This window comes from Thamnophis elegans, chromosome 6 (genome assembly GCF_009769535.1).
Source record: "Thamnophis elegans isolate rThaEle1 chromosome 6, rThaEle1.pri, whole genome shotgun sequence".
Classification (NCBI taxonomy): Eukaryota; Metazoa; Chordata; class Lepidosauria; order Squamata; family Colubridae; genus Thamnophis; species Thamnophis elegans.
Genome location: NC_045546.1, coordinates 427,804 through 450,708, shown reverse-complemented (window position 1 = coordinate 450,708; position 22,905 = coordinate 427,804). Strand labels below are relative to the sequence as shown.

The 22,905-nt window shown below is 51.1% G+C and overlaps 4 protein-coding genes across 5 annotated transcripts; 2 read left to right on the top strand and 2 right to left on the bottom strand.

Annotated features, from left to right (window-relative positions):
* Window positions 1-465: 465 nt before the first annotated feature.
* On the bottom strand, window positions 466-1,416 carry LOC116510198 (olfactory receptor 51B2-like). Its single transcript, XM_032219670.1, has one exon. The coding sequence runs from the start codon at window positions 1,414-1,416 to the stop codon at window positions 466-468; it is 951 nt and encodes a 316-aa protein (XP_032075561.1).
* Window positions 1,417-6,825: 5,409 nt separating this feature from the next.
* Window positions 6,826-16,693, bottom strand: LOC116510059 (putative olfactory receptor 52P1). 2 transcript variants are annotated; one of them, XM_032219428.1, is made up of 3 exons: window positions 16,673-16,693; window positions 9,880-9,896; window positions 6,826-7,770 (listed from the first exon to the last, which is right to left on the bottom strand). In XM_032219428.1, the coding sequence occupies exons 1-3, from the start codon at window positions 16,691-16,693 to the stop codon at window positions 6,840-6,842; spliced, it is 969 nt and encodes a 322-aa protein (XP_032075319.1). In that variant the 3' UTR covers window positions 6,826-6,839. The 2 variants fall into 2 exon arrangements, with proteins under 2 accessions (XP_032075319.1, XP_032075318.1); XM_032219427.1 differs by lacking the exon at window positions 9,880-9,896 and having other exon boundaries at window positions 6,826-7,777; window positions 16,663-16,693.
* On the top strand, window positions 16,404-17,859 carry LOC116510057 (olfactory receptor 52B2-like). The gene has a single exon (XM_032219425.1). It carries the CDS (start codon window positions 16,437-16,439, stop codon window positions 17,388-17,390), a length of 954 nt encoding a protein of 317 aa, XP_032075316.1. The 5' UTR covers window positions 16,404-16,436; the 3' UTR covers window positions 17,391-17,859.
* A 2,620-nt stretch (window positions 17,860-20,479) lies between these two features.
* LOC116510053 (ubiquilin-1-like) lies at window positions 20,480-22,080 on the top strand. Its single transcript, XM_032219419.1, has one exon. It carries the CDS (start codon window positions 20,524-20,526, stop codon window positions 22,030-22,032), a length of 1,509 nt encoding a protein of 502 aa, XP_032075310.1. The 5' UTR covers window positions 20,480-20,523; the 3' UTR covers window positions 22,033-22,080.
* The last annotated feature ends 825 nt before the right edge of the window (window positions 22,081-22,905 follow it).

Here is a 22,905-nt window from a genome sequence, read left to right as displayed (position 1 = left end):
ATTTCTCCTTAGTTCTAAGTTGCTTCTCTCTTTGATTAGTTTCCACCCATTGCTTCTTCTCCTGCCCTCAAGTGCTCTGGAGAATAGGTTGGCCCCCTCTTCTCTGCGGCAGCCCCTCAAATATTGGAAGACTGCTATCATCTCTCCCCCAGCAGTATTCCAATATTTGAAGGGCTGCCACAAAGAAGAGGGAATTAAAAGGCCTCTGATTTTGTCAATCGTCTCAAGCTGGGGAATATATTTAAAAATGGGGCTCCTAGAATATCTCACTGTCCTTGTGCGAAACCTATTCAAAGGTCAGGAAGGTCACAGTGGTGGCACTAAAACCCTTGGAAGGCTGGTGAGCCAGCAAGGTCCTTCTAGTCCTTGCTTGGCCATCTAACCAGGAAAGGATTGGCCTGCAGGAGACACAGAAAGCGAGTGTGACATTCTGTGCAGAGAGGAAGTCCCCCATCTTCCCTTGGGCTACATCTTCCAGAGGTTCCTGAGCATTTGGCGGAGCCGTCCCGAGATCTCCTTGGTCTTCATGCTATAAATTATGGGATTCATAAATGGTGGAAAGAGGATGTAGATGTTGCCCATGAGGACGTAGACAAAGGGAGGCGCATTCTGTCCAAAGCGGTGTATGATAGACAGTCCGAGTGCAGGAACGCAGAAGACCAGGACAGCACAGAGGTGGGAGCCACAGGTGCTCAGGGCCTTGAGGGGGCTGCGGCCGCTGGACACCATGCCCAGGACTGCCTTCAGGATCAGGCTGTAGGACAGGAGGATGAAGAGGAGGTCTGAGCCCATGCTGAGGAAGATCAGGATCAGGACATACCAGTTGTTGAAAGTGGTGTCACTGCAAGCCCAGCGAATCAGATCCTGGTGCAGACAGTAGGAGTGGGACAGCGTAGCATCTGGGCAGTAGGGGAACGTTGCAAGGAAATAAAAGGCGGGCAGTAAGGGAAGGCTGCTCCTCAGGAAGAGGGCGAGTCCAATTTGCTTGACTCTGGGGGTGGTCAGCAGCTCGGAGTACCTCAGAGGGTACCTGATAGCCACGAAGCGGTCCACCGCCATGGCAAAGAGCACGGCTGACTCCATGAGGGAAAAGGAGTGGAGGAAGAAGGCTTGGGCAATGCAGGCCTGGCTGCCAATCTGCCTCAGGCGGAACCAGAGGACACCCAGCACGGTGGGCATGGTGATGACACAGAGGCCCAAGTCGGTGGCAGCCAGCAAGGCCAAGAACTGATACATGGGCTGATGCAAGCTTGGCTCTACCCAGATGACGTAGAGAATGGAGCAGTTGCCCAGCATGGCAACCACGTAGACACAGAAAATGGTGATGCCAATCCAGCCGTAAGCTGTCTCCAGACCAGGAAAGCCGCCCAGGGCAAACGCTGCCATGCTGACGTTGGAGAGGGTAGCTGATGCCATGGCGAGTCACAGCAAGGGCCTGCCGGTGCCCTAGTGCCCTTCCTTCTCTGTGCCCCAGGAGGTCCAAGCTTTGCCTTCCCTCACCTACCTGTCCTTGAGAGCTTCCAGCCTCACATTTGCATGCTCCGTGTTCAGCCTTCAGGGTGGGAGGAAAGCAGCCGCTCTGCAAAAGGCTGGGTGATCCCACAACCTTCTTGAGATGGTCCTTCACAGAGGAACTGAGGGAATTCTGAAGCTCCTGGGTACCATGCTGATGATCTCCCCCGATTCCTCCTTGGGCCAGGAGATCGACCCAGAAGCAGCGCCTCTCCCTGATTTCTAACTGGTGGTGGTGGTGGTGGGTTGTCTATTTCAGCGCATCAAGGCGAGTCTTCTTCAGGAGAGCCCTGTCTTCTTCTCCAGACCAGGCAACCAAGAGGCCCTGCAAGAGAGGCTGGAAGGGAGAATTCTTCTCCTCTGAATGAGAGTTATTCCTAGTGATGGCTGTAATAACCTGAGTTGCTGAAAGTCCTTATGAAGGGAGGCCTCTGGGATTCTTCAGCCAAGAGTAGAGGGGAATCCATGGAGACTGAGAGCTGAGACTTGGGGGTTACCACAAACGCCTCCCAGCCCTGGACCTCGGCTCAGGCGCCTCCTGCAGCCTCCCAGGTGAAGGGAGGGCCAGGAAAGAGTGCTGCAATCCCATCATGGGAGCACACAATGGATCACTGTATCAGCCAGAGGAATCTACTGCTGGCCCCACTAAGCTGTTGCTGGAGCACCTCCCTCCCTCCTTCCTTGGTCATATATACCCCAGGGGTGTCAGTTGCAACTTTGAACAATTGTGAAGTGGCCTTAAAGATGGGAGAAGCCCTGCCATTTTCTTGTGCGGCCCCTGCCCCGTCCTTGGGATGACCTTCCCCCAGAGGACCACCCTGTGCCCATCTCACGGGCTGTCCATTAACAATGAGAACTTAGTTGTTCTCCTTCCCTTGGCATAGGAAGGGTGGGGTGGGGCTGAGTCCCTGTGCTTTAATGTGTGTGTGTGCGTGAGAGATGACATGGAGGTGGTCTTCTGGTCATCTCTATTATTCTTTTATTTACGACGTGCTCTACGTCTTCTGATCTCAGGGATGCAGTCAACACTTTGGTCAATTTTAGAGTCTAGAAAGATGAATTCCTTTACTCTTTTTTTAAAAAAAATATTTTATTTTTGAATAAACACAAACAGACAAAACACAACAAACACCACAAATTATTACAAATTATAAAGAGTGTGAGTGAGCTTTCGTGCATCCCTTCCACAGTCTTCACCTACAATTCATATCAAGTTATATGTTTTAAATCAAATATATTTATATATATTACTATCATCATACCTCAATCTTCAAATGACTATAAAATTGTTTTTACGTCCCTTTATATAAAATATTCCAAAATTTAAAGCAAAACCACATGATGGCATTCCGTTATCCTCAATATCATCCAGCAACATTACATCTTTATGACACTTCTAAATAAAAATTAATTATGTTTAATAGCAAAGTTTCTAGACCTCCTTTCTTAATCACTGTTTACAATTTATATCCAATTTCCCTTTTATCATGTCAATACAAATATTACATTATTATCATTATCAATCATTTATTTAACAACATCCATCATTTTCATTTTTTATTTTTCTGTCTTAGTTTAACTAAATTTGACTTACTCTTTTTTTTAATATTATAAGCTTTTATACATAACAGAGTTTCTAAACTTCCTTTCATGATCACCATTTAGAATTTATACCAGATTTCCTCTTATCAAACCAATACATATGTGTACATTGTTATCACCAATTATTTATCTAACTATATCCATTATCACTTCATTTTTAACATAATGCTCTAATTTTAACTAAATTTGACTAATATTTTGTTATTAGTTTTCATATCTCAACCTGTGTCTTTCCAGTAATAGTGCAATCTTATGTCTTTTGCCATTTGTGGAATTAGTCTTCTGATTATTTCCTGAATCCAATTTGTGTGGACTTCTCTTCGCAACTTGTTGCTTTTTGCATAGCTTATAAAATCTTGAGACCCTCCGTCCGCTTCTTTAATCAGCTTATCTTTGGTTATCAGTAGTGCTTTTGTCAAAGTTTCTCTCCTTGGATCCATCAATTCTTCTCTTTTTCTTCTTCTAAACCTTGAAATCTGGAGTAAAGCACCTTTCCATCCATCTTCCCTTTCCTTGTTCCACTCTTTCCATCTCCAACCACACTCAGTTCACTGTCAGTATCCACAATTATCTTGCCTCTTTGTTCATTTTCCCCTTGGGCTTTTAGGACTGTAACCTCCACTTTTTCCATTTGCTGGATATCTTCAATTTTTCCATAAAATTTTACTGCATTATAATCTATATTTTCCAATCTCTTCTCAATTCTCCCTGTTGTTTCTAATAATTTTTGAATTTCAAACATAATCTGTTGTAATGTTCTGGTTTCTTTTTGTTGTGCCATACTTCCAACTAGTAAACACTGCCACTCTAGTTTCAAAATAAGATTCTGTTTTCACTTCACTCCAGCTGCCATAGAAACATACAGAGAGCACCTGCGTAAACAACCCATGCTCTTCTCCTTATCTCTTCTGTAAACAAGCTGAAGCCTTTGAAGTGCAAAGTCAAAATGATCAAAGAGAAAAAAGAGAAAGCAATATTCCCAGGACTCAGCCTCCAACCTCCAAGTGGCAGTGTAACTTCTTTTCCCTCTGATGTTACTACCCTCTTTATATTCCTTTTATATCTTCTTTATATTCCAGGCTTAAAAGAAACAAAATTCTTAAATGGAGCAAAAAAAATGAGAAAAAAACCCTCCAAACCAATTGTCAGGCCTGCATTTATATTCCTTTTAGAATTTTGGCCTGCCACACTTTCTCTTATTTCATTATGCTGTTTCTTTAAGTATAGTCAATGGGAGGGGGGATTAGAAGGAGTAGGATTTTGGAATGTATTGTTTTTCATTCTTTGCTAGAAGCCAAGGTCATCCTGTGTCTCTACACTTTCACACCTGACCGGAAGAAGCTGGGCATGGATGCCAGTGTGGAAGAAGGAGATTGGACCATGTGATGGACTGTGGTGTGGGGACAAGATAATGAGCTTTTAACTAGGTGGGATTCTGATGTAACTTCCAGAGTTGGAATCCCCACAGCTATGTGCCAACATGCCTGTTTTATTAAATTGGAACTTTAAGCATAGTTTTGCCTTCGACTCTGATTTAATTCTACATAGTATTTGGAACGCTGACACCAATATTATAAAAATAAAGAAAAAGATTTAATCCATAGGTAAAAAAAGAAATAGAAGAAGAAAAACCAATACTTTCACTTTAAAAAGTAGGGAATACTTGCAAAACTTCCATCCATAAAAAAAAGATAACACACTGTCCAATATAGCTTAATTTCTCCGCTTATTTTTCTTTTCTTTGCAAGCTTAATTTAGCTCTGATTTTTTTTGCGCAGTCTCTTTTATAACAATAAAATTTCCTCACCAGATGGACCCATTTTCTCTTTCCTCTTTCCTCCCGTTGCAGAACTTCAGCAGCTTTTGGCTGCGCTTCTGTCGCCGGCAAGAAGAGATTCTCTTGGATCAATCAGGGACTTTGCGATGTCCTTGAGATCAGCAAGACGTACTCTCCCCTGTCACCATCTCTTCGGGACAGTTTAGGTCCAAAAGGACCGTCCAGCGGCAAAACTATCAACTGTGATCTTGGAGCTCCAAGATCACACATTGTATCGTTGCGACGTCAGCTCCTGTCTCCGAATTCTTTTACTGTTTTCATTTTGATTGTTGGGCCTGATTTTTCTGTGTGTGTGTGTGGGGGGGAGGAAGCAGCAAACTTCACAACCCCCCCCAAAAAAAAAATCACAGCCAAACATTTTATTATTGATTCAAAGGAGGTGTGGTGAAGTAGTGGCTTGAACATACTAGAGGAGATCTTTGCTCCGGGGGTTCGAGTCCCAGCACCACGGGACGGGATGAGCCCCCAGTACTTGTCTCAGCTTCAGCCAACCTAGCAGTTTGAAAGTATGTTACAGCAAATAGATAAATAAGTACCACTTTGGTGGGAAAATAATAGTGCTTCATGCAGTACGGTGGGTCCAGCCAATGCTGAACCTTCCCCAAGTAGGTGGAGGGAAAAACCCCAGATGAGGCTGCCAAATGCCCTTAGCCGTTCTGAATCCTAGTTTGTCCCCTCTGGTGCCCAGTGGGTAGAGCAGAAGCAGGAACCGAACAGACTACCAGGCAGCCAAAAAACTACTCTCTAGTAACACATTAGTCTCTCCTGACTAATGTATCATTGCCGTATGCTAAATAAATAAATATTGGTTCGAATTGTCCTGGGTAAAATGAATCCAGAGTTGGGATGGAGAATAACAGGACAACGCAGTTTTCAATTAGGTGCTAACAAGAAGGTGTAGATGATACCAAACTTAAAATCGTCAACTGTTTCAGTAAAATGGGGGAGCACCCACCGCCAAAGAAGATTTGCATGCCCTCTTTTAGTCTATCGTCCCTTCCTTTAGAGTTACTCATTTTCATTGGAGACAGAGGAATTTAGGATGGGGAGCAATGATGAGGCCTCCGGGGAACACAAAGCACACACAGAATCTCTGTCAACCTACACAAGCTTTATTATTCACAATTTCTTCAGCATCACACGAGGACATGGGCATACAGAGACATATTCACTTGCCCTGCCACACGCAGGCCCAGGGATTGTCCAAGAATTGGGGAAGAGAAGAGCATCTTCTGTAGATGACAGTTATGCCCATGGATTGGGGTCTTCAACAGCTGGTCCTCTTCTCCTTTGCCCAAAACATCCCGTACATATTCCTTCTCACGTCAGCTTTTCAGCTGAAAATTGCCGTGTCTATTGTGACTCACTGAATGGCAGTTAACGGTTAACTTCCTTATCACTGGTTGTTGTTTGGTGATTCTTGTCTGATCTCGATGGACGTTTCCTCCGTGACCTTCTCCGAGGCACTTCTGACCTTTGGGAGTTAGGACCAGGCCTGGTCCAGAGGCTTCCTGGGTTTTGCTGTGTTGGATCTGTCCAGTTCCTTCTGAGAGAGCCTTTCACAACCTCCGCACAAGCAGGACTTGAGCACAAATGCCCGTATCCACTCTGCATCTTCCCTCAACTTCTATTCCTCTCTTTCTCCCAGCATCTTATTTCTGGCATAAGCAATCAAGGTGAAGGGAGAAAATTAAGTTCTAAATCTGGTGATTATACATTTTGGCAGCCTTGGCAGCCAAAGCAGTTGGGCTAACTATTACCTGCATGCTTTAGTCAACCTCTAGTTAAGAGCCATTAGTTCACCTTGTAGCTGAGGTGGTCTACAAACACTGGATCCCCAACCGAGCAGCTAAGAGGAGAAGAGGAGGAGGAGATTCCGGGAGCTGGTTCAGAGAGTTCTAGGTTTGACCATGGCCTTGTTTGGGAGGAGCACTGGAATCACCTGTTCCCGAATCTCCTTGGTCCTCACTCCGTAGACAATGGGATTCAACATGGGAGGAACAAGAAGGTAAAGGTTGGCCAGCAGGATGTGAACATGGGGAGCCACGTTGTGGCCAAAGCGGTGAGTAAGAAAGGAGAAGAGTGCTGGGATGTATAGGATTGTGATGACACAGAGGTGGGAGCCACACGTGCCAAAAGCTTTCAGCCTGGCCTCCTTGGAGGAAAGGCGCAGCACTGCACGGACAATGAAGAAGTAGGAGAGGCCAATGCCTAGAAGGTCCCCCCCAATGACCACCAAGGCCGCACTCAGCCCATAAACACTGTTGATCCTGGTGTCTCCACAGGCCAGCCTCACCACAGCCATGTGCTCACAGTAGGTGTGGTGGATGACGTTTGTCCGGCAGAAGGTCAGCCTCTTGATCAGGAAAGGACATGGCCACATCAGCAGGGTCGCCCTGACAACAGCTGCTACCTCCATCTTGGCAGCCAGGGAGCCGGTGAAGAAAGAATTGTACCTGAGAGGGAAGCAGATGGCCACGTAGCGATCCACGGCCATGGCCAGCAGCACCGCTGACTCCATCATACACAAAGCATGGATGAAGAACATCTGGGCCAAACACGTGTTAAACTGGATCTCCCCAGCCTGGAACCAGAAGATGGAAAGCATCTTGGGCAATGTAGAGGTCGTGGCTGCTAAGTCAATAGCGGACAGCATGCAGAGGAAGTAGTACATGGGCCTGTGGAGGGCTGCTTCTGATACTACGACTAGTAAAATGATAGAATTCCCAGCAATAATGATCACATAGCCCGTGCAAACCGTCAGAGAGAACCACGGGTGGTATTCCTCCAGCCCTGGGATGCCTTGCAACACAAAGGTGAAGGACCAGGAGTATGTCAGGTTGCCCATCATTCAGATCATGCAAGATGCACCAATCCCTTTGAGCACCAGCTTCACTGAAGATCATAGCACCTGTCAATCACAACAGAGGAAGACAAAAGATAGAGGCTAGACCGGAGACATTTTTATTGGGTATCCTTCCAGGGAAATATAAGAAAGAAGATACCTATTTAATGATACGTTTAACTACAGCGGGAGGAGAGGAGAGGAAGAGGAGGGAAGGAAGATAGAGGTAAGGAGAGGAAGATGGAAGGGAGAAGGGGAGAAGGTAGGAAGCGGAGGAGGAAGAGAGGAGTAGGGGAGAGGTAAGGGAAGAAGGAAGGGAAAGGAGGAAGGAAGGAAGTAGAGAAGGGAGGGAGGGAGAAAAGAAAGGGAAAAGGAAGGTGGTGTTACAACAGGTGGAAAGGATGGTAAAGAAAGCAATCCAAAAGGAATCTTGTAACCCTGTAAATAGAACAACAAATGCATAAGAATGACGAATGTAAAAAAGAATAACTATGTGAATGTGTACCTATAAATGTATATAAAGAGCAAAACATAGAAAACTTTTCTAGGGGAAAAAAATGGCAACAGAGGAAGAGGCAGAGGATGAAGTTGGTCATTGGGACCAGAGGTTTCGTCTTCCAAGCTTTCAGATGTTCAGACTTCTATTGGAGCCTTGGGGAACGTCCCTCTCTCCAGGGTGTGTGCACTGAGCTATGGGTGGAATTCACGGGGTGCCTGGCTGTTTGTGGCTTTCGGTTGAGAAAGTCGGCTGTTGGACGAGGAAACTCAGAGCTGCAGGAAGGCCAGAATCTTCGTAGCTCAGGACTGAAATGAGGGCGGCTCTCTGGGCTGGGTTCTTTTCTTGCAGACGTTTCATGATCAAACTAGGTAACATCATCCAGTGCTAGGAAGACGTGGGGTTTGCAGAGAGGTGGAGGAGGAGAAGGAGGAGAAGAGTGAGGTCCTTGATGCTCTCTGAACTCAGTTGTTTTCTCAAAGACCTTTCATGACCCACACGAACTCACATCATCAGTTGTAATCTACCACTGAACACAACCAACGTCTTCAAGAAAACAAGCCCATAGACCTCACTCTTCTCCTCCTTCTCCTCCTCCACCTCTCTGCAAACCCCACGCCTTCCTAGCACTGGATGATGTTACCTAGTTTGATCATGAAACGTCTGCAAGAAAACAGCCAAGCCCAGAGAGCACCAAGGACCTTCTCATTCTCAGTCTCCTAAGATACGATGCAAATCTTGTTCTAGGCTGAACTACGGGCTGGTCCCGTAAATAAATCCTCTCCAGCAGAAGCTTGGAAGAGCTTCAAAAGAAATGGGCAGCTCCGGTCTCACAGGGACAGCCATGTGCTTTGGGGGTGGGGGGATTAAAGGGGCAACTTCACAAGTGAAAAATAGAGTAAGGGGGTCGGAAGGGACCTTGGAGGTCTCCTAGTCCAACCCCTGCTCAAGCAGGAAGCCCTATGCCATTCCAGACAAATGGTTGTCCAAAATCCTCTTAAATATCCCCCTGCGGTGATGGAACAGCTTCAGATGTTGTAGCTGGCTTATTGTTCTCACTGTCAGGAAGTTTCTCCTCAATTCCTTCTTTCCTTGGTTAGTTTCCATCCGTTGCTTCTTGTCCGGCCTTCAGGGGCTTTGGAGAAGAGGTGGAGCCCTTCCTCTTCTTTGTGGCAGCCCCTCAACTATTGGAACGCATCTCCCCCAGTCCTTCTTTCCATTAAACCAGACACGCCCAATTCCTGCAACCACTCTCACATGCGTTAGCCTCCAGTCCCTTGAAGAAGCAGACAAATGTGGGCTACCAATTTAGGAAGTGAGCCAGGAAGCCAACTATGCTAGCAAAGAGGATGCTTGGACTTCTGCACCTCTTGGGCTTGAACACTCACCAGGCAGAGGCAGCTTTGTGGGGTCCTTTCGAGTGGGGTGCCAGGCATCCTCCGGGGCCCCTCTTGTGTAGCACAAGTGTTGCGCCTTCCATGAGAAATAGCTATTTATTGTCTTGAACAGAGCAAGCAAAACCCTTGCCTGGAACTCAAGCTCTGCCCTTCTCTGGTTCCTTGTTGCTTTTTTACGTCTTCCCCTCTGGGGGGAATTGAAGAGCCCTCCCTGCAGCCTTGCCGGCCCTGAAGTCGGCCCAGGGAGGGCAGGAGCCTCTGCAGACTGGCACGGAGGGAGCAGTTGGGCACACGGGTGGACTGGAAGCCATGTTGACCCAGACTTTGTCTGTTAGTCCCTGGAGGTGTCATTGCAAAACACTGAGAAAGTGGTCTTCCTTTGGCTCCAATGGATTTTAAAGGAAATGAAACGGTGGAAGAGAAAATATGACCTTGGTTGGGACAAGGGAAACATCCCCCTCCCCTCTGGGTTACCTTCTCAGGTTTTGGAAACCCAAGAGAATGGAATGGAATATGAAATAAGAATAGAGTAGAACAAAGAATAGGAATAGGAATAGAAGAGAAGAGAAGAGAAATAGAACAGAACAGAATAGAGAATAGAGAATAGAGAATAGAGAATAGAGAATAGAGAATAGAGAATAGAGAACAGAGAATAGAGAATAGAGAATAGAGAATAGAATAGAATAACAAATAGTACAGAAATTTTTTGAGAATCTGTACAGCAAGGAAAATATATTACAAGACAGTATCGAACAATACTTAAATACAAGGAATCTACATGAAATTGAAGAAGAGAGAAGAGAAATGCTAAACAAAAAAATCACAGTGATAGAATTAAAGGAAGCATTGAAGAGACAGAAAAATAATAAAAGACCAGGCCCAGACGGTATACCTGTAGAATTTTATAAAGCCATGCAAGAGCAGGCAGAAACAGTGATTTTAGATTTATTTAATGAAGCACTTATAGAAGCAAAGTTACCAAAATCATGGAGGGAATTGATACCCAAAGACGATTCGGACCACCAACAAATACAAAATTACAGACCAATTTCTTTACTAAACGCAGATTATAAAATCTTTACATCAATAATGGCAGAGTGAATTAAAAAATATTAAATGAAATTATCCACACAGGTCAAAATGGCTTCTTACCAAACATCAATTAAAAAACAATATGAGGATAATTATAAATACACTAGAATATTATGAGGAGAATCTGGGAAAACAAGTTGCACTGGTCTTTTTAGACACCCAAAAGGCCTTTGATAACTTGAATTGGCATTTCATAATCACACAGTTAAAAATGAGGAGATTTGGAGAACAAATTATAAAAATTATTAAAATGATAGAATCAATTTATTCGGCCCAGACAGCAAAAATAATAATAAATAGTGACACTACAGAAGAAGTTAAGATATGGAAAGGAGTGAGACAGGGTTGTCGATTATCACCTTTATACTATCACTGGAAGTTCTACTAACAGAAATTAAAAACAATCAAGAAATAAAGAGGTTAAAAATAAAAAAAGGAATATAAAACACAGCCATTTGCGGACAATATGGTATTCATATTAGAGGATCCATTAAAATCAGAAATTAAATTAATCCAAAAAATTGAGGCATGCGGTAAGGTAGCGGGACTTAAAATTAATAAGAACAAAACAAAGATCATTACGAAAAATTTTACTAAAAAATATGAGCAAGAATTAGAGGAAAATCGCTTCTCAATTACTTCTTTCTTATATTCAGCTTTTGATTTAGTTGCCTTTAAAAGGCCTCCTTTATTTACTTCCTTTATCATTGGTTCTTCACTTTTCTGGATGTCATCATTCAAGCTGTGTTTTTCTTCCTCCACAGTCTGTTTTACTTGTAGGAGTCCTCGACCACACTCTACTCTTGGTAGATATAATTGGTCAACATCACTTTTAGGGTGCAAAGCATGATTCATTGTCATAAGCTTCCTTGTTTTTCTGTCCACTGGACTCCATCTGGGTCCAGTCAATTATTCCTGCAGAGTATCGAATCACAGGTATAGCCCAGGTATTTATGGCTTTTATGATGTTTCCTCCATTCAATTTGGACTTTAATATCTTGCGAATTCGTCGAATGTACTTGGCTGAGGTTAATTCCTTGACTTTATTATGCATTAAGTCAGAGGCCTCTAAAACCCCCAAGTACTTGTAGCCTTCTTCTGGTTTTACTGCCTTTATCATTTCTTCATTCTCAAGTTCTATTCCATCATCTTCTATGACCTTGCCTGCTTTGGCTGCCATTGTTGCAACCAAAGCAGGCTTTTTATTTTTTTTTAATTTTATATTTTACTTTTTTATCATCATCATCATCATCATCATCATCATCATCATCATCATCATATACTTTATTCATTAAACATGAAACTCAAGCCAACTGAACATTCAAAAATGCATTACAAATACCAATGACTGGTGCTAATGATTGATACGGTGTGCTGCCAGCATCCTAGGTATCAACCAAGGACCTTCTTAAAATATAAGATGTGAGCACAGTTTTTTGCAGTTCCGCTGGTGTTATCGCAGGAAGCTGCAATTTGTGGATGTATCTTGTAAAATTCTTGGACATGGTGCCAAGTGCCCCAATGACAATGGGTATCACTGTTAATGCTTCATCCATAGCTGCGTAGTTTCGATGGACAGGTCGCAATATTTCATGATTTTTTTCTAGTTCTTTTTCTTCAACTCCGGCATCTCCAGGAACAGCGATATCAATAAAATTGTACACTTCGGCCCTGTACAACCGCGATATTTGGCGTGTTGAGCTCCAAATGACGATCCGTTTGTATTCAAAAGTCCCACAAGATCTTCACTTTCTCATTTTCGATAACTTTTTACACTTTATGTTCCCATGACTTTCTGGATACGGGTAAATTATATTTTTTTACATAATGACCAGTGGATTAATTTAGCAACTCAATCCTGTCTAGCTTTGTAATCAGTTTGTGCAGCTTTGCTGCATTCACATATTAAATGTGAAACAGTTTTGACTTTGTTATTGCAAAATTTGGGTATTCAGTGGATTTTTGTATCTTCGCTTTCATGGCCTTAGTTTGCAGTGCTTGTTCTTGAGCAGCCAGGATTAAACCTTCCGTTTCTTTCTTGATGGTTCCCATCTTAAGCCATGTCCACGTCAAGTTGTCATCCCATTTTCCTGTCCATGCAAAGCTTTGGTTTCCCATCTACTTCAAGTGGCCAAAGCGTCTGTTTTGGTTTCGTAGCTGAACCAGCTGTGGCCTCCAGTCTCTGCACTGTGAACCCTTCACGGAAAGCAAAGCAAGGAGCCATTTCAATCCTCAGGGCAGGACGTCTAACGGCGCCTTTGGCTCTCCTTCTCTGGGGGCCCTTCTGGGACCTTGTTTCTCCCCCATCCGTGACCACAGGGCTGTCCCCAGGGCTGCTTATGAAGTGATCACGCTCAGCCTCTGGAAGCCTTGATCATGCCTCTCTTGACCTGGAGTTGGGAAAGTCCTCTGTTACGTATGACTCCTCCAGATGGTCTTCCAGGGCCCATTAAAGACGCTTGGATTGAAACATGGAGCATCTGCGAGGCTTCATTGGTCACTCGGAGTCAGATGTGAGATGGGTGGAAAATAAAATCCATCCTCCTCATCCTCCTGCTTGATGTCTCAGCTTCTCCTTCTTTGCCAACCAACAGCGCAGACAGCAGCCTCCACCTTACAGATGTGAACATTTGCAGCTCAGGGTTGAACTGAGGGGGTCTGTCTCTCGCCCCCTCTTTCTCCCTCTCCTCTGAGGGGTCCTCGGTGCGCTCTGAGTGGGGTGGTTTTCTTGCAGGCGTTTCATGACCCAACTAGGGAACATAATCAGTGCCGATGAGAGTTTGGATAATAATATGTGTTCAGGGAAAACCTCCAAGTTCATAGAGCACCAAGGATCCCTGTTTTATGGTTTATTGGTTGGAACATCCCAGGTTAGTTTAATGGTTGCTTTTTTGATATACTATCTATCCCACCATCAAGGAACACTGTTGAGTTGTGTAATGTCAGCCTGCTCTGTGAGCCCAGGTTCTTCCTCTTTCCCAGGTGGAGCACAGGTCAAACTCAAGGCTTTGTGATTGGGGGGGTGGAATGTTTCCTTGGCTCTGCTTTTGACCTCTGTTTGACCGTGTCTCTTTGCCAGAAGGGCCTGGAAGCCCTCCTCCTGATCTCGGTCCCGGTGAGCATCTTCAGACGTGCTCTCTGCCAAAAGGCTTCCAGGGCTTTCCTTCCTTCCCCCTTTTTAACCTCTTCTTACCTGGCTCTGCAGAGGCGAAGCGGAGCCAATGTTTTAGCATAGAATCAAACTTAGTCAGCCAGCCGGGAACCAGCGCAGCCCGGTTAATGGTTAACGGTCCCCGGGGGCTCTGGGCGGACGCGGGCTGTCTTCCCAGGCGGGGAGGCGGCGGGCAATAATAGCGGCTCCCCTCCCGAAGTGGCCGGAACCTTCCCGAGGAGCTGCCCCAGCGCTAACGCGGCACGGAGGTGCGCGAAGCCACCGGTGAGCCGACACCGCCGGGGACCGCGCCCGCCTCACCTGTCCGCCGACCGGACGTCCCAGATCGGGCAGACAGCTGCCCCGGCAACGCCCGGACGGCGGCGGCCGTCCGGCGTCGGAGCCTCGACCTGGAGCGGGCCCGGGAGGGGGGAGTGGAAACCCCGCAGCGTCCGGCGGCGCCCTCTGAGTCTGACCGCCACGCTGCTGGAAGCCGATGAGACCCCCGGGCGGCCCATAGAGACCCCCGGGCGGCGGAGCTTGGCGCAGACGGGATGGCCCCGGATTCGGCTCTGGAGCCTGGCCGGAGGGTTGTGGGAGGCGCGCCCATGAAGTCAGCGCGATCCTTTCGCTGAGCAGAGATGCGCGCCGCCTGCGCGCTCAATGGGCTGCTTGTCCGCTGCCTCGGACGGGAACCTGGCCCAGGCTGAGGGGGCGGAGGGCGTGGAGGGAGGGAAAGGGGCGTGGAGAGGGGCTTTGGGCTGCAGTTGGAGGACCCCCGTTCCTCTAGCGGGGATCCAGAGTCGGCTGACATCCCGAGGGGGTCTCCAGCAGCAGGGAGGCGTTGCAGGCGGTGGGTGGGCAGCCTTGGCCCCTTGGCCCCCCCTTACAGCTGGGTCAGGGAGGGCGCTAAGGCTGCGTCCCCACAATCGGCAGCTGAACGAAGCCAAGGACGCCTTGCCAAGCGCGCGGGGGGGGGGGAGATGTAGCGGGTTTACTTTGGCAGCGCCTCCTAATTCTGGGAGGGGGGAGAGAGCGTGTGTCCCTGGACGCGTTTCCCGAATGGGTCTTGAACAGCCCGGGGCGACCCCCTAACGACCCGGTTAATCATTTCTGAATCCTGCGGAGTGAAATTCCTACCCGCCGAGCCTTCCTGCCTTCCAGCGGGTAGGATTGGCTTCCCTCGCTGGGCACAGTGGGCGATGCCCGCTGCTCCCTAACAGGTTGAGGTGGGCTCTGACGTAGCCACCTTGCAGGGTGCGGAGAGCGGGAGGGTCAGGCCGCACATTTCTAGAGAAACAGCGGCCGCAACAGCAGTTTCTGCCGTCTCCTCCTGACCACAGGGCGCGAGGAAGCCACAGGCGGAGCAGAGCGATTCAGCCGCCCAGCCGGACACCCAGTGGCTGCCCTGAAGGAGAAAGAGGGAAGGTGGCCGCCAGGCGCCTGGGAAAGGCAGCGCGAGCAGCCCCAGAGGGAGCCCAGGCTGGCAAGCGCCATCCTCCGGCGCGCACTGAAGGCAGGGAGCCAGCCAGGAAGGGGGGGGGGGGCAGGAGCTGTGCAAAGGTAGGAGACAGCAGTGCAATGGGGGGGGGGACTGAGGCTGGGTGGGCCTGGGGGGGGGAGGGAAAGGTGGGGGGCAGCCCAGGTCCTGGGCCAGGCGTCTCCTTGGCGATTCCACTGGGCCTCTAAGGGTTCAGCTGCGGGCCTGGGCCAAAGGAGGTGGCTGCGCCCACCAGTGGCGGTCCAGGACAGGGTCTGGATTGGACCCTTCCGGGAGGAGAGCTCTCTTCCACCACCCTGAGGGAGGGAATCGGAGAAGCAGCTGAAGGGAGAAGGCAGAGGGAAACAGAAGAGGTGGAGAACTTGGAGACGCTTCTGCTCCAGACCATGTGAGGAGGTCATCCACCCCCCCTTTCCTCCTCCTCCTCCTCCTCCTCCTCCTTCTTCTTCTTCTTCTTCTTCTTCTTCTTCTCCTCCTTGTTCTCCTTCTTCTCCTCCTCCTCCTCCTTCTTCTTTTCCTTGTTCTCCTCCTCCTCCTTCCTCCTCCTTCTTCTTCCTCCTCCCTCTTCTTCTTCTTCTTCTTCTTCTCCTCCTCCTCCTCCTCCTCTATCTTCCTCCTCCTCCTTCTTCCTTCTCCTCCTCCTCCCTCCTCCTCCTCCTGCTGTTCTTCTTCTTCTTCTTCTTCTTCTCACCAGTCCTGACTTGGGCTCCTCACGCTCAGAACCTCTTCAGATGCCAATAAAGGGGAAGGGGTGTAGCTCAGGGTTGAGGGGTCCTTGGTGCTGTCTAAGCTGGCTTGTTTTCCGATCTCAGCTGGGTCATCAGGGCTGGTCAGGAGGGCTGTTGTCTGTCCTTGGGGCCATGAAATGTCTGCAAGGAAGCCAGCCAGCGCAGGGAGCTCCCCCCCTCCCCGCTTCCCCGGATGGTTTGCCAGGAGGGCTGATGCTGGGGTTCTCGCTTTGTCTCCCCAGGACCCCAGTGGACAAGGCTGCCTCCCTCCTCCCATGGCCGCCCTCAACGCCAGCAGCTTTGACCCCATCACCTTTGTCCTGACGGGAATCCCAGGCATGGAGGCCTCCCACATCTGGATCTCGGTGCCCTTCTGCCTGATGTACGTGGGGGCCCTGGCGGGAAACGCCTTTCTCCTCTTTCTCATCGCCACGGAGCGCAGCCTTCACCAGCCTATGCACCTCTTCCTGGCCATGCTGGCCGTAGCTGACCTCATGCTCTCCACCTCCACTGTGCCGGAGATGCTGGCCATCTTCTGGTTCGGCTCCAGGAAGATCTCCTTTGACGCCTGCATCGCCCAGATGTTCTTCACCCACTTCAGCTTCATCGCGGAGTCCACCATCCTGCTGGCCATGGCCTTCGACCGTTACGTCGCCGTTTGCGATCCGTTGCGCTACATGACCATCCTCACGCCTTCCGCAATAGGGAAGGTGGCCATCGCCGCTGTGGTCAGGGGGCTGGCAATCATGTTCCCCCCCATCTTCCTCCTGAAGAGGCTGCCCTACTGTGGCCACAGCACGATGCCCCACACCTATTGCGAGCACATGGGCATCGCCCGCCTGGCTTGCGGGGACATCACCGTCAACATCTGGTACGGCTTCACAACCACCCTGCTGTCCTCCGGCGTTGACGTGGTGCTGATCGCCGCCTCTTACGCTCTGATCCTCCGGGCCGTCTTCCAGCTCTCCTGCAAGGAAGCCCGGCGGAAAGCTCTCCGCACCTGCGGCTCCCACATCTCCGTCATCCTCATGTTCTACATGCCAGCCTTCTTCTCCTTCCTCACCCATCGCTTCGGCCACAACATCCCTAGCTGGATCCATATCCTGCTGGCCGACCTCTACGTGATCGTGCCGCCCATGCTCAACCCCATTGTCTACGGAGTCCGAACGAAGCCAATCCGGGAGAGGGCCGTCCACGTTCTCTCGCAGGTGGGAAGGACCTGCCTCTAAGCCCCAAAGAAACTCGGTCGCGGCACTTGGGCTGGAGGCTGCTGCAGGGCGAGAGCCGCCTCCCTCTTAGGGGAAGGAGATGGGCTCCCGGCTGAGGGGAAGCAAGAATTCTTGGGTCTCTTGTCCCCCAGGGGGAATCTCCTCCTTCCTTGGTCTGTTAACGGAACTGCCCCCTCCCTGCCTGTCCCTCCCACGTGTGCCCTGCTTCTTGCCCGGGGTCAGGAGGAGGACTGTGGGCAGTGGCTGGGCTGGGCAGCAGAGCGGTCAGTCGGCCTTCTCTTGTGCCGCATGGGGGCTCTCTGGATCGCTCCGGCTGGCCTCCCAGAGAGAGACCCAGAGGGCTGGACAAGGGGGGCCCCCCGCTCACTCCGGGGCTCTTCTGGACGACTCGGCCACCACTGGTGCTTCCTGGGCTGCCAGGGGGTGAGGGGAGGGGGGGTCCCCGCCTATTCGTGGCCCCCTGGGGAGAAAGCAGCCCCCAAAGAAGATGGTTCCACCACAAAACCGCGGTAGACTAAAGCACGCTCAACGAAACCGCGTACCTGACGTCATCACAGCGTGACGAAAACAGCACGCTGTGAGCGGTAAAGTTAAAATTAACGCGTAAACCTAAACCTAACCCCCCCAAACCTAACCCTAAACCTAACCCTAAACCTAACCCTTACCTTTACGTGAATCGGCTTGCTTTAAAAGCACTTTTTAGAGCGCCCTTTTTTCCCTGTGGTCGTATTTGTCGCGCTGCTGATGACGTCAGGTACGCGCTTTAATCGGGCGCGCTTTAGTGGACCGCGGTTTTGTCGTGCCACAAAGAAGATTCCTTCCAACCCACAGAAGGATATTAAACTCCCCTACACCCCATCCCCTTCTCCTCTGCCCCCACTCAGCCTGGGAGTTGGAGAGGATGCTGGGCAAACAGGAGTGGCCCTGTGGGAGGGGTCCTTTCGCTCGGACCCTCGTCCCAGGCTCAGGGGTTACAAGGGAGGGGAAGGATTTTGCACGCTCTTCACATGAGCCGTGGGTGGAGTGGGAACTGGCCTGGAGAACCATGGTGGAGGGAGGGCTGGGCTGGGAGCCCCCGGAGGCCAAGGCTGCTCTGGCTGACCCAGGCCCAAAGCGGAGGGAGGGGAAGGAAGCCTCTTAGCACCCCGGATGTCCCCCTTCATCCCACGCTGGGCCCCAGATGGGCCAGGCTGCTCTGGGACTGCCAGCGGCTGCAGCACAGAGGCCCAGCAGGGATTCCCACCTGTTCCACGGGGTTAATGGGGAGGGGGGTACATATTGTTGGCCCCCTGGAAAAGTCTGAATCTCAGGCAGAGTCTTGGACAAAATAGCCCCATTCAGGAAGCCCATTTGGAAGATTGAAATGCCAGCTCTGGGCCCCCTTTTTCGGGACAGGCTGGGGAAGGGGCAGCGGGAGGGGGCTGAGAAAGCTGGACTCTCTCCTGGGGAGGGGCTGCCCAAGGTCACAGAGAAAAGCGGGTGAGGGACTTACTCCCCAGAGCCCCTGAGGCCCAGAGTGGGATTTCAGGAGGATTTCCCTGACATTGAGAGCAATCAATCACCGGAACGGCTTCCCTCCCGGGGCTGTGGGGGCTTCCACCTGGCAAAGCGTCACAAACGGGCTGGACAGCCATTGGACTGGGAGGGTGTAAGGCCCCTGATTGGCAACGTTTGGCCCAGATTGCCCAGCCGGGCACTGCCAGGCCTGCCACAAAGGCCTCTGGCTGGAGTGGAGCCCACCGCAGAGGCACGAAAGCGGGGAAGCCCCCGGGTGGCTGTTGGGTGAATTGAAACCCCCTTTGCCAGGGGGCTTCCAAGCAGCAGCAACCCCCCAGGGCCAGGAGAGGAGGAGAGCCGGGCTCAGCCGCCAGCAGAAAAGGACTTTTAGCCCAGGAGACGAGATCCTCCTGGCTCAGCCTGGCCAGAGGTCCTGCCCACCACAGATACGGGGGAGAACTCCAACACGTCCAGATCAATCCATCAGAATACATCTGGAAGGGACCCTGGAGGTCTTCTAGCCCAGCCCCCTGCTCCAATTGGAGACCCTATTCAATTTGAGAGCAATGGCTGTCCAGCCTCTTCTGAAAAGCCCCCAGTGTTGGAGCAGCCACCACCTCCGGAGGTCGGTAGTTCCACCGGTTAATTGGCCTCACTGTCAGGAAAGTTCAGATCCAGGTTGCTTCTCTCTTGATTAGTTTCCACCCATTGCTCCTCCTGCCCTCAGGGGCTTTGGAGAATCAATGGAAGCCCCTCAAGTACTGGAAGGCTGCCATCCTGTCCACCCTGGTCCTCCTTTTCCCCAGGGTGGCCAGGCCCAAATCCCGCAACCGTTCTTCCTACGCTTTGGTCCCCAGGCCTTTAATCCTCCTCCTTGCTGCTCTCTACACTTTCCCCCAAAGGCTCAACGTCTTCTGTGTGTCGTGGAGACCAAATTCCAGGCGAGGCCTTCCTGGGGCTTTACCAAGCTCAGAAGGCCCCATGCTGGAGACAGCTGCCGCCATCCGTTGCCATCCCAACTTCAGCAAGGGGCTCTTGCTTGAGGACATTGTTAATTTTGTGTGTGTGTGTGAACTGTGGGGCTCTTCAGTGATGGGAGGGGGGCGCTGGACTGCTGACGGTGGAAGGGAAACCTCCGTAGCCGTGGACAGCGTTGAGCTTGTGACCATTCCACTCAATGTCCTGCCCAGTCAGTGTGTCAGTTGTGGGAAGAAGCTGCAGGACGTGCAGCTGTTGTGTTGTCTTCTGGGGCCAGCAACTGTGCGCTGGGATGCTGCCACCCGTGGCTTGCGTAGGTTGGCCCCGGGAGAGGTCCCTGCCCACAGAACTCCCCCCTGGACAGCCTAGGCGGCCAGTCAGAGGTCCAGCCAGTGGCCTCCACAATGACATCACAGACAGCGGATTCCGCATCAGAAGGTTGGCGTGGTGCTTCTGTGGGCGGGTGGGAGGCGCAGCTAGAAGAGGAGACCCATAGCTTGCATGTGGGCAGAGTGAGGAAGCCGGGCAGGGGCTCTTTGGGCTGGGATGAGCAGCGCGCTCTGACCGGCCACAGCCGAGGGAGATCTCTTGTTCCTGCTTGCTACCTGCTTGGCCCTCATTCTTTTCCCAGAAGAGAGAAGGGAAACTTTGGGGCATTATGGTTGAAAGCCAGATAATCCCAGGAGTTGACTTCAGAGCCACCAAAGAGCCACAAGTTGTCCGGGTAATTGTGAAGACGCCCTGGCAGAAGGAAGAGTTCTTGGTCCACAAGGACATGCTGGTGAGGGAATTCAAGGAGCATGTGGCCAGGCACTTGTCCTCTTCTCCTTCCCAAATCGTGCTGGTCTACGTCGGAAGGATCCTGAAAGACCACAAGTCCCTCGCCCAGCACGGGATCCACCTGGACAGCAACGCTGCCGTCTATGTCGTCGTCCGATCCCAACAGGCCTGCCCACCCCAGCAGGGGCCCACCCTCCCAACTGACCTGGGCCCAGAGCCCAAGGCCCCCAGGGGCGGCACTTTCGCCAGTGATGGCTTGCGGGAGCTGACGGCCAGCCTGGGCCTGAACACGGCCAATTTCACGGAGTTCCAGAACCAGCTGATGTCCAACCCTGACCTGATGCTGCAGCTCCTGGAGAACCCCTTCATCCAGAGCAAACTCTCCAGCCCCGACCTGATGAAGAAGTTGGCCACCAAGAGCCCCCAGGTACGGCAGGTGATTCGGAGGGCCCCCGAGATCAGCCACGTCTTCAGCTCCCCAGAGGGCATGAGGTGGCTGTTGGAGCTGGCCAGGAACCCGGCTGCCGTGCGGGAGATCATCAAATCCCCACCCCAGGCTCAGCCTTGTCCTGGCAGCGTCCCCAGTGGGGACGGCAACACGGCCTTGCAGGAGGTGCTGATGAAAGTACAGGGCCTGGTGCAGAAGGCGCTCCCTAAGAGATCAGCGCCCACCGTCTGCTCAGGAGCCCCGGGAGGCCACCAGCCCTCCTTTGACCAGAGTGAGAAGTCTGGGTGGGCCAGGCAGCATCTGCCTTCCCCCAAAATGTGGCCCCTGAGGTCTAGTGGCCAGAATGCCGGCACGGCGGCTGGCAATGACCACAGCAGAGGGGAGAGTGGCAACTTGCGAGGGGAGACGGGCCAGCTGGCCTCGGCAGCGGTGAAGACCTTGTTCCACCAGATCATCAAGCACCTCGTGCAGAGCATGGCGAGCAGCCCCTCCAGAAACCCCACCGGTCAGGGCCTCGGCTCAGACGGGGTGGGCAAAGCTGCCCAGAGGTACGTGGCCGGATCCAGAAACTCCCGGGAGCAGATTCTGGCGCTCTTGCAGCAGATTCAGAACACAGATGTCCTCCTGGCAAGCTGGAGCCCCAAAGAGATCCGGGGGCTGATGGAGATTCAGCAGAGGCTGCAGGCCTTGGCGACCGACGAACCGGCGGCAGAGAAAGGTGGCCGATCAGAGCGCCCCGCCCGGAGATCGTATTCCATCACTTCTCTCTGCAACATTGTGCCCCCCTCCGGCCCAGGGGACGAGGAGGACTTCTCTGCTCCCGAGATCTGGCAGAGCCTGGCGGCGGATGACTTCTTCTGCAGCCCCCCACTCAGCGTCCGCCTGCGGGGCTGCTCGGCACAACCACCCCCTTCGAAGCAGCAGACGTACAAGCTGTGAAGTGCCGGGGCTGAGCCCTTGGCGGAGCGGACGGGGCCCTTCGGGGGATGCTAGAGCTTCATAAAAGAATGGATTTCATGGTTTCTGATTAAAAGCTTTAAATCTTTCACCCCGTCTCCTGTCGCCTGTGTTGCCCCTGGCCTCCAGCCCTTCAGGTGGGACTCGCTTCCTGGCACTTCCAGGGGTCAGAACCTCCAACGACATTCAGGGGGTTTGGCCCTTTTCTCTAAGAGGAGAAATCTGGGGCTGGGCTGGCAATCTTCCATGGGGGGTGCAACCACCTCACCCTCTTCCCTGCTCCCGTCTCTTGCAATGAGCCAGGATCCCCTGGGGGTCTTCCAAGAGGCACCTGGACTTCCCGGATTGTTTCCCTTCAAAATGTTTCACTTCTCATCCAAGAAGTTTCTTCGGTTCTGAAGACGCTTCTTGGTTGAGAAGCGAAACGTTTCAAGGAAAAGAAAAAATAAAAAGCCCCCAAGACATTCCAGTTGCCTTTTGGAAAAGGCCCCTCGGGAGAACCGTGACCTGCATGACCGAGAATCTCCATAGACCCCGCCGTGGTCTGCACTGGTGGCCACTGGTTGGATGATGTCCCCTGTCCAAAGGCCAAGTGCTGAGGAACAGCCTTGACATGGGGGCCACAGGGGATGTGGGGGATAATAGCTGCAGCCGACCCACAGGAGACCATTGTGACGGTAGACATCCCAGTCCTGCTGAGGGCTCCATGGCCATTTGGCCCAGGGGCTGCTTGGCTCGACTGGCTCCTAGTTGGGAGACCCCCGAGGAGGAGGAGGAGGAAGAGGAGGAGGAGGAGGAGGAGGAGGAGGAAGAGGGCAACAGCATCTTGCAGGCCCCAGGTGGTTCCAGCTGGTC